Source organism: Salmo salar, chromosome ssa09 (genome assembly GCF_905237065.1).
Source record: "Salmo salar chromosome ssa09, Ssal_v3.1, whole genome shotgun sequence".
Taxonomy (NCBI): Eukaryota; Metazoa; Chordata; class Actinopteri; order Salmoniformes; family Salmonidae; genus Salmo; species Salmo salar.
The window spans coordinates 109,797,332-109,808,947 of record NC_059450.1 but is presented as its reverse complement, the minus strand read 5'-3'; the positions used below and the strand labels follow the sequence as shown (position 1 = coordinate 109,808,947).

General features: G+C 40.8%; 1 protein-coding gene across 1 annotated transcript in view; it reads left to right on the top strand.

Moving 5' to 3' along the window:
- Positions 1-680: 680 nt before the first annotated feature.
- Positions 681-11,616, top strand: part of LOC123724084 (collagen alpha-5(IV) chain-like) — a 72,201-nt gene continuing 61,265 nt past the window's right edge. The window contains exon 1 of the mRNA XM_045686999.1: positions 681-1,177. Coding sequence (XP_045542955.1) covers positions 1,088-1,177 — 90 coding nt within the window. The 5' untranslated portion in view covers positions 681-1,087. The remainder of the gene's footprint in view (positions 1,178-11,616) is intronic.

Genomic DNA, 11,616 nt, shown 5'->3' with positions numbered 1-11,616 from the left:
TAAACCGTAGCAAATGCCACCCAATACATGTATATTAGGCCTAGGGCACTATTGAGCAAATCTCACCCCATCATATCCTAGCTAGGGTGAGAGAATCGTCCCAATCCAGTTTTATTGTGGGCAATAGGTGTTGCTATGGAATAAAAAAATGCTTACCCCAGTCTTAATCACTGTGTCACACTCCGTTGACGAAACGTCGTGCAAGTCCAAGTCCCACCAGTAACGTTACTTTCGCTTGCACTTGTTCCATAAATCGAAAAACCATCAAATTTATCCACAAATAGTGTCAAGCTAAAATTCAAAAATATCCTAGCTATTTCAGAATCGTTGAGTGTCATTTGGCTTCATATCGTGGAAGAAAAATATACAATAAAAAGTTGAACCAACAAGTCTAAATCTTAACAGAAACACAGCTCAACAACTGGTAGTAAGAATAGAGGCTAACACTTCGCCACCGCACCTCATACCGTAACGAACTTAAAGAGCGCAACTACATTTGACAATACATTTAACAGGTTTATTTTTATATTATCAAATGGATTAATATACCTACCTTAGAAAAACGTATATAATACTATATAAAACATATCACCATGTGTCATTATTAATTAAAAACTAAACATAAACATTGAAGCTTACCCACAAAGTATTACGGTATTTAAGCCAAGTAAACCTGTACACCGCTCATTCTTAAACCAGCACTTGACAGTACTCACTTTCACAACATAGACAATATTTCATTCGACGCTTGTATGTCCCACTCGTTCTTATTATATTTCAGTGGTTCCACTTTTTAGCCTATGACTTGGGGGTATTATTTAGCCTTAAAATACTTAGCTGTCGCAGGTGTGAATGGGGCTCAAAGGTAAAGGCACTGTCTTGAGGGAGGTTATTTTTGCCACGCGCAGGATCTACGGATGTCAAAGTGCAGAAACCTGTCGCAGTGATATCGAGCAGTAGACTATTTCTTCTTATTTCTAAAAGCGAGTTATTCAGGGGGGCTGCTGCATTGATTTTACAGTTACAAAGATAACCAACTGAAACGGGGCTGACGCCAACGTTGTATGGAACTGCTGTAGGTAATGAAATGACAGATTTTCTCACTTTTTCCGCACTGCTCCTGAGCGTCGTGTTGCTACTGCTCAGCGGCATCATCACACCTGCATACACAGATGATGTAAGTATGAAAATACCACGCTGAATTAGTCTATAAGGGCTCAGCTTAGAGTAAAGTCTGCTGTATATCGTGCATGCATGTGTTATAACTGATTTGTATGGGAAATATTGTTCAACCATTGTTTATTGCGTACATGAATCTGAGTTGACGATATAGCTGAGTTGACGTGTCATCCAAGCCGAAATTACTTCAAATGATGTGTCACCTGAATAGCCTCCAATATACGTATTATTGTTAGCCTAACTCATACAGGTAGCCAGCCTAGTTTTCTTTTTACTTAGGGTAGCAGGAGCGTTATGTTGAGCTAAACTGGGTATAAAATGCATTGATGTCAGAGTTCAATTATGTTGATGTAATTTATTGCCTCTACAGGTCTAGGGCTCATGACGGGTGTATTACAAAGCTTTAGGTTACTGGTAAAGATTGCATTTAGTTGTAGAGTGATGACAATTTTAATAAGGTAGAATGTAAATGGTTAAAAAGATTCAGCCAGCTCCAACAGAGGCGCTATTGCGCGCGCGCACACACGCACACGCGCGCACACACACACACACACACACACACACACCACAGATAGCTCATTAAGCTGTTTGTTAATTAATACATTTTTCATAATCATCATCATTGTCCCATCTAAAAGCACTTAAAGCTACAGTCTGGAATCTGGGAATGGTAATTTCAATTATTGATATTCTCATGAGCAGCGCACACCTGTATTACTCTATACTTCCTACAAAAAGAATGCTCAATATGGGGCATTGAACAGTCAGCCTTGTGCAGACTGCCTGGAGGAAACAGAATCTATGGAACATATTTTCTGGTACTGTCCATCGGTTGCTCGCTTTTTGCATCGGTTGCTCGCTTTTGGAGTCAGGTTCAGGAATGGTTGTTCAGGATTCAGATGGACCTGCAAACTGAATTGTTAGGGGATCTGAAAAAACACGATCAGTCAATGGGAAATGTCATTATACTCTTGGGTAAAGTATTTCTTTTAGGGCAATATCAGTAAAATCTTTACAAATAGGGATGTTCAGGACCCTCGTAAGACGTCACAGTAAAATGGAGGGATGTATTGCAAAAGGAAATGACAAAATGGCATTACACTGGGAAAGATGGGTTAATCTGTGGACATTGGAGGGTTGGAGTTAAGAATGAACGGTGGATTGGCCGCTGTGGGTGAAAAATCCAGCAAATGAAGAAAGAGGAAATTAGGAATGTATGTATAAATATACAGTGCATTCGGAAAGTATCCAGATGACTTTTTCACATTTTGTTACGTTACAGTCTTATTCTAAAATAGATTAAATTGTTTCCCCCCTCATCAATCTACACACAATACCCCATAATGACAAATCGTTAACAGGTTTTTAGAAATTTTTAGACCCTTTACTCATTACTTTTTTGAAGCACCTTTGGCAGTGATTAGAGCCTTGAGTCTTCTTGGGTATGACGCTACAAGCTTGGCACACCTGTATTTGGGGAGTTTCTCCCATTCTTCTCAGCAGATCCTCTCAAGCTCTGTCAGGTTGGATCGGGAGCGTCGCTGCGCAGCTATTTTCTGGTCTCTCCAGATATATTCGATCAGGTTCAAGTCGGGCTCTGGCTGGGCCACTGAAGGAGATTCAGAGACTTGTCCCGAAGCCACTCCTGTATTGTCTTGGCTGTGTACTTAGGGTCATTGTCCTGTTGGAAGGTGAACCTTCACCCCAGTCTGAGGTCCTGAGCGCTCTGGAGCAGTTTTTCATCAAGGGTCTTTCTGTATTTTGCTCTGTTCATCTTTCCCTTGATCCTGACTAGTCTCCCTGTCTCTGCCACTGAAAAACATTCCCACAGCCTGATGCTGCCACCACCATGCTTCACCGTAGGGATGGTGCCAGTTTTCCTCCAGATGTGACGCTTGGCATTCAGGCCAAAGAGTTCAATCTTGGTTTCATCAGACCAGATAATCTGGTTTCTCACGGTCAGAGTCCATTAGGTGCCTTTTGGCAAACTCCAATCGGGCTGTTGTGCCTATTACTAAGGAGTGGCTTCCATTTGGTGTGATTGGTGGAGTGCTGCAGAGATGGTTGTCCTTCTGGAAGGGTCTCCCATCTCCACAGAGGAACTCTGGAGCTCTGTCAGAGTGACCATTGGGTTCTTGGTCACCTCCTGACCAAGGCCCTTCTCCCCGATTGCTCAGTTTGGCAGGGCGGCCAGCTATAGGAAGAGTCTTGGTGGTTCCAAACTTCTTCCATTTAAGAATGATGGAGGCCACTGTATTCTTGGGGACCTTCAATCCTGGAGAAATCTTTTGGTACCCTTCCCCAGATCTGCGCCTCGACACAATCTTGTGTCGGAGCTCTATGGACAATTCCTTTGACCACATGGCTTGGTTTTTGCTCTGACATACACTGTCAACTGTGGGACCTTATGTAGACAGGTGTGTGCCTTTCCAAATCATGTCCAATCAATTGAATTTACCACAGGTGGATTCCAATCAAGTTGTAGAAACATCTCAAGGATGATCAATGGAAGCAGGATGTACCTGACCTCAATTTCGAGTCTCATAGACAAGGGTCTGAATACTTATGTAATAAGATATTTCTGTTTTTAATTTGTAATAAATTTGCAAAACAATGTGAACATGTTTTTACTTTGTCATTATGGGGTATTGTGTGTAGATTGATGAGGAAAATAATTATAATAAGGCTGTAACATAACAACATTTGGAAAAAGTGAAAGGGTCTGAATACTTCCCGAATGCACTGTATCTGCAATATTGAAGCTGATCTACCCTCCCCCCAAAATAAATAAACAGTCCTATGAAGACCCAATTTGGTTTTCAGCTAATTTTATCATGACAACATACTGTTAATGTTGTTAAATGCCCAATATTATTTAATAACCATTAGTAGAGGGACATACCATAACGGTTACAAGAATGTGTGGTGAAAATGTTCCAATAACATTTGTTTTGCACATTTAATGTGTTTTTGTACCAAAAAAATGCAAAGAAAAACAGAAATGTGGGCCTGATACATTCCTCTTCGCGGAGGCAACCATGCAACAGATTCTTAGTTTGATCCTATCAGTAGTTTTTGTGGGCCCAAGAATGCTTTGAACGTTTCATTTTATGCTGAGAAGACCAAGCATAAATGCCTTTTGATTGTCAATGGGTCCATTCTTCCAGACATTATGACTCATCTATAGCTGAAATTAGTAGGTGGCTCACTAGGTTAAGCATGGCGCTTGCAATGCCAAGTCCCACGGGTTTGGTTGGGGTAGGCCGTCATTGTAAATAAGAATTTGTTCTTAACTTGCCTAGTTTAATAAAGGTTAAATACAATTTTTTAAATGGGTTTAATTCCTGTTGGGGCGACCGGTAGGAAGGATGTATGCATGCATATGTGGCAATTTCAACATATTGACTTTGTTTTTTTGTAAATTTAAAACAGTCTTTTGCTGGAGAACTGTACTGGGCATCTCTAACGTATTTTGAATGTTGGTACTAATGTTTAAATAGTTTTTATTGTTGATCAAGTCCATTGGTGTGGGAAATTGCTTCAGGCAAGGCTTGGTGGAAGGTTAAGGGATGGTTTCCCGGACACAGAATAAACGTAGTCCTGGACTTAAGACAAGCTCAACAGAGAAGGCATATTTGTGACTGGCCTGGAGCGAAACCGCTCCACCACAGGCTTTGCACAATGCTTTGATCATTATAACAATATATGACGAATAAAGGATTGATGTCTATGCAGTTTAAAATTGGATAGCCAACTCCTGATTGAAAGTGCGTATTTAGATCTTTAAATATATAGCCTATATGTATGGCAGACTGGGGGTGGGGTGAGGGAGGGATGTTATGGAGGCAGCAGGTATAAAGTATAATGCTCAAATTAGAGTGTGTTAATATTGTCCTCAGTGTGTGTGTGTGCATGTACATTTGTGCGTGTGTATGGTGAGAAGAGGGCCAGGCTGGTGTAAGGGTGGCTTGTGTTCACAGTGTAAGTTTGCTGTGAGAACAATTCTCCTTGTCGTGTGTATTTGTTTTACAGCGGCTGTTATCTGCAGTAGACATCTGATGGGGCACAGGCTCAGTCTTGTCACTGTGAATCTCAGATCACTCTGCATTTAGACAGTCAGTGTGCTGCGTGCTCCGCAGCCTCACCTCTTGGGCATCATAGATTCCATATCACCTGTACTAGTCATGACTACACAGGTTCAGTATTGCGACTCTGGACTAGGAACTCATTACTGCCCGAGATACAATGTTCACCCCCTCTGAAGGACTAGTGCTCATCCACTGGGGAAGAGACCTATGAGCACCACTTAGTGGTACTAAGGTTATCTGCAGTCTTTAAAACTACTTTTTTTCAGTTTATACACTGAACAAAAATATAAACACAACATGTAAAGTGTTGGTCTCATGTTTCATGAGCTGAAATAAAAGATCCCAGAAATGTTCCATATGCACAAAAAGCATATTTCTCTAAAATGTTGTGCAGAAATGTGTTTACATCCCTGTTAGTGAGTTTGTCTCCTTTGCTAAAATAATCCAGGCATCTGATGGGTGTGGCATATCAAGAAGCTGATTAAACAGCATGATCATTACACAGGTGCGCCTTGTGCTGGGGACATTACATGTGAAGATTTGTCACACTACACAATGCCACACATGTTTTGAGGGAGCGTGCAATTGGCATGCTGACAGTAGTAATGTCCACCAGAGCTGTTGCCAGAGAAATTAATGTTGATTTCTCTACCATAAGCTGCCGCCGACGTCATTATAAAGAATTTGGCAGTATGACCAACTGGCCTCACAACCGCAGGCCATGCGTATGGCGTTGTGTGGGCGAGTGGTTTGCTGATGTCAACGTTGTAAACAGAGTACCCCGTGGTGGTGGGGTTATGGTATGGTCAGGTATAAGCTACGGACAACAAACACAATGGCATTTTATCGATGGCAATTTGAATGCACAGAGACACCGTGACTAGACCCTGAGGCCCATTGTCGTTCCATTCATCCGCTGCCATCACCTCATGTTTCAGCATGATAATGCACGGCCCCATGACGCAAGGATATGTACAGAATTCCTGAAAGGTGAAAATGTTCCAGTTCTTCCATGGCCTTCATACTCACCAGACATGTCACCCATTGAGCATGTGTGGGATGCTCTGGATCGACGTGTACCACAGTGTGTTCCAGTTCCCGCCAATATCCAGGAACTTTGCACAGCCAAATTGCACAGGCCACAATAAACAGCCTGATCAACTCTATGCAAAGGAGATGTGTCGCGCTGCATGAAACAAATGGTGGTCAAGCCAGATAGTGACTGGTTTTCTGATCCACACCCCTAACTTTTTTTAAGGCACAGTGTCTGTGACCAACAGATGCATATCTGTATTTCAAGTCATGTGAAATCCATAGATTAGGGCCTAATTAATTTATTTCAATTGACTGATTTCCCTATATGAAATGTTACTCAGTAAAATCTTTCAAATTGTTGCATGTTGCATTTATATATTTGTTCAGTATAATACAGAATAAGTTTGTATTGATCCATCTGTATATTTAAACCCCATTGTAATGGGAAACATAAATACAGCAAATATATGTGGTGCTTTATCTTTTCAACTCATTTTGTATTGTGGCATATAGCCTCTACAAAACAGACGGCCTAAGGCATAGACTTACCGCAACAGAAGACAACTTTTGAAGTTCCAAAACATCAATGACCTAGTTTAAGACTGCTTTCAGTAGCAGAAATGCAGGAAATATAGAAAACTATTGGAATGTTAAAGAGGAAATAGCGTTCTGCAGAAAGTTGTTCAAAATAACTATCTGCCTCTGGGCAAAAGGGTAAGATGGACAGAGAGAGGCAGAGAGACAGAATATATCATATTTTCCAGGTGTGTGGAGTCACACAGTCTCATGTCACAGTCTAGTGACTAAGTCAATTCATATGGCCTTAAAACAAAAAAAAATGTTATCTTTGCCATGCTATAAACTATGGACAACATTTTTGTTAACACTTTATATGAAGGGGTTATACACAAGGTATTCATAACACCTTTATGAAACCAGTCATGACACCTTCAAGAACGCTGCAGTATCATTCATACAACATTCACAACACATTTATTCAACATCATTCATAACATGCCTTCAAAATAAATAAATACTTATTATAGAAAAATAATTGTTTTATAAGAAAAATCTGGAGTGAGGCTTATGGTGCCTGGTGATACTGACTGGGTGGGTTCAAGTTCAGGTCTCCTGCGCACTAGCAGTGTGTTAGCCTGCGGAACTAAAGGCTAGGCATTCGTATGTGGCGCTAATACAAGTCTTCAGATCTCAGCTAATAACCTTAACAAACCGATTTTACAGTATGTTGCATGTAAAAAAAAAAAAAACTCAGGCAGTGTTTTTTAGAGCCCAATTCATACAGTCCATTAGCTTATCAATAGTCACACAATGAAAGGTGTGAAAAACGACAAACTACTGTTTGTTTCCCTGGCTAAATTGATGAACTGATTTGGGCCATCAGTTGATTGACAGATGTTGGCCTACTGTGAGAACGATAAAATGTCTTCAGGGGGGATGCTCGCACACGTTTTACAGTTAGGCTATGTATAACTTGCAGAGGTGGATGCTGAAAATCTGTACTTAAGTAAAAGTAATGTTACTTAGATTGTAATTTACTCAAGTAAAATGTTATTTCTTAGGAAACTACTTAAGAGTAAAAAAGTATCCGGACAGAAAATGAATGAAGTACTAGTTCTAAATTTAGTTTGGTAATTTTTGACACCTTATGGTAAACTGTGACAGCAAACAAAAAGGACAATGACTTAGTGCAATTGATTTGATTTAAATGTATTAAAGCCTGCCAGCATCATCTTGCTGCCAGCACCAGATGTCCCCCAGCACAGGTATTCTCAATGAAGACTGACATCAAACAAAGTCCGTAGGCTGAATTTATTATGGATCCCCATTTGCTGCCAAGGCAGAAGCTACTATTCCTGGGGTCCAGCAAAATAAAGGCAGTTATACAATTTTAAAAACATTGCAATACATTCATAACACATTTCACAACACACAAAGTGTGTGCCCTCAGGCCCCTACTCCCCTTCCACAACACAAAATCCATGTGTACGTGTGTGTGTATAGTGCTTATGTTATCATGTGTTATCATGTGTTATTAAGGGGTGGCAGGTGGCCTAGTGGTTAGAGCATTGGGCCAGGAACCGAAAGGTTGATGGATCAAATCCCTGAGCTGACAAAATAAAAATCTCTCATACTGCCTCTGAAGAAGGCAGCTAACCCAATGTTGCCTGATAGGTGGACATTGTAAATAAGAATTTGTTCTTAACTGACTTGCCTAGTTAAATAAAGGTTAAATGTAAAAAAAAAAGCACTGCTTGTATCAGTTACCTGGTGTGGAATAGAGTTCCATGTAGTCTCCCATAATTTGTTGTGGACTGTGATGAGAACTCTGATGGCATGTTGTGTGGGGTATGCATGGTTGTCTGAGCTGTGTGCTAGTTGTAAACAGACAGCTCGGTGCATTCAACATGTCAATACCTCTCACAAATACAGGTAGTGATAAAGTCAATCTCTCCTCCACTTTGAGATTGACATGTATATTCTTTGGGCTCCCGAGTGGTGCAGCGGCATCTCATTTCTAGAGGTGTTACTACAGACCCGTGTTCGATTCCAGGCTGTTTCACTGGCCGTGATTCATTTTTTAGCTCTGAGTCCCATAGGGTGTTGCACAATTGACGCTCTGGCCAATGATTTGTTTACCTATGGATAACATAAAAACTGTCTAACCAGCTCTGCTGGTAACAATTTCATTACACTTTTTTGCAGACGTTTACTGACACCGGCCATATTCAACGGGTGTTGTACACATGTCACATAACTTTAGCTAATGAGCCAGCCAGCTAACGTTAGCTAGTTAAACAACAATGAACAAAGTGCCAACAATGCCACAGTGCTGGGCGCTAACCAACCAGGTTCAATGTTAGCTAGCTAACAGTACACTTTAGCTTGAAATGAAACCACTTCATGTCAGAATTGGAAATGTGTAATGTCTGAAAATGTAGCTATCTATCTTACCTGTATACATGATCATGCATGATGGACGCGTCTCCCTGTCAGGAATTCCAAGCCACGGTTGCCCTTACTTTGAACATGTAATCCGGAGACAGGTGTTCTCTCCATCTCTTTGGCTATCATACTCTAATTTCACTGATTTCAAAGCTTGATCCTCCAGAAAGTGGAGAGCAACACTTATGCAGCTCCACTACACAATATATATTTTGTAACCTGTTAGGGCTAGGGGGCAGTATTTACACGGCCGGATAAAAACGTACCCGATTTAATCTGGTTATTACTACTGCCCAGAAACTAGAATATGCATATAATTATTGGCTTTGGATAGAAAACACCCTAAAGTTTCTAAAACTGTTTGAATGGTGTCTGTGAGTATAACAGAACTCATATGGCAGGCAAAAACCTGAGAAGATTCCTTACAGGAACTGGCCTGTCTGACAAGTTCTTGTTCTTCTTGACTCTCTTTATTGAAAACTGAGGATCTTTGCTGTAATGTGACACTTCCTACGGCTCCCATAGGCTCTCAGAACCCGGGAAAAAGCTGAATGATGTAATTCCAGCCCCTGGCTGAAAAACATTAGCGCCTTTAGTAAGTGGTCTATCAGAGGACAATGAGACTGAGGCCCGTGCACGAGGCGACCCCATGTTTTTATTTTCTCTCTCTTTGTACTAAAACACCAAGTACTAAAACACCAAATCCCGGTCAGAATATTATCGCTTTTTTACGAGAAAAATTGCATAGAAATTGATTTTAACCTCTCTAGGCTAGGCGGGACGAATTCGTCCCACCTACGTAACAGCCACGGCTATCCTGTGGCGCGATTTTCAAAACCTTAAAAATCCTATTACTTCAATTTCTCAAACATATGACTATTTTACAGCCATTTAAAGATAAGACTCTCGTTAATCTAACCACACTGTCCGATTTCAAAAAGGCTTTACAACGAAAGCAAAACATTAGATTATGTCAGCAGAGTACCAAGCCAGAAATAATCAGACACCCATTTTTCAAGCCAGCATATAATGTCACCAAAACCCAGAAGACAGCTAAATGCAGCACTCACCTTTGATGATCTTCATCAGATGACAACCCTAGGACATTATGTTATACAATACATGCATGTTTTGTTCAATCAAGTTCATATTTATATCAAAAACCAGCTTTTACATTAGCATGTGACGTTCAGAACTAGCATACCCCCGCAAACTTCCGGGGAATTCGCTAACATTTTACTAAATTACTCACGATAAACGTTCACAAAAAAGCATAACAATTATTTTAAGAATTATAGATACAGACCTCCTCTATGCACTCGATATGTCCGATTTTAAAATAGCTTTTGGTGAAAGCACATTTTGCAATATTCTAAGTACATAGCCCAGGCATCACGGGCTCGCTATTTAGACACCCGGCAAGTTTAGCACTCACCATAATCATATTTACTATTATAAAAATTTCATTACCTTTTGTTGTCTTCGTCAGAATACACACCCAGGACAGCTACTTCAATAACAAATGTTGGTTTGGTCCAAAATAATCCATCGTTATATCCGAATAGCGGCGTTTTGTTCGTATGCGTTCCAGACACTATCCGAAATAGTAAAGAAGTGTCACGCGCTTGGCGCAATTCGTGACAATAAAATTCTAAGTATTCCATTACCGTACATCGAAGCATGTCAACCGCTGTTTAAAATCAATTTTTACGACATTTTTCTCGTAGAAAAGCGATAATATTCCGACAGGGAATCTCCTTTTCGGCAAACAGAGGAAAAAATCCCAAAGGCGGGGGCGGTCGGGGTCACGCGCATAAGCTAGTGTCTCTTGATGGGCCACTTGAGAAAGGCGATAATGTGTTTCAGCCTGGGGCTGGAATGACGACATTCTGTTTTTTCCCGGGCTCTGAGCGCCTATGGACGACGTGGGAAGTGTCACGTTAGAGCAGAGATCCTTAGTAAATGATAGAGATGGAAAAGAAGTTCAAGAAATGGTCAGACAGGCCACTTCCTGTAAAGGAATCTCTCAGGTTTTGACCTGCCATTTGAGTTCTGTTATACTCACAGACACCATTCAAACAGTTTTAGAAAATGTAGGGTGTTTTCTATCCATATGTAATAAGTATATGCATATTCTAGTTACTGAGTAGGAGTGGTAACCAGATTAAATCGGGTATGTTTTTTATCCAGCCGTGTCAATGCTGCCCCCTAGCCCTAACAGGTTAAACAGCGGTTGACATGCTTCGAAGTACGGTAATGGAATATTTAGATTTTTTTTGTCACGAAACGCATCGGGCGCGTCACCCTTCTTTACCCTTTCGGATAGTGTCTTGAACGCACGAACAAAATG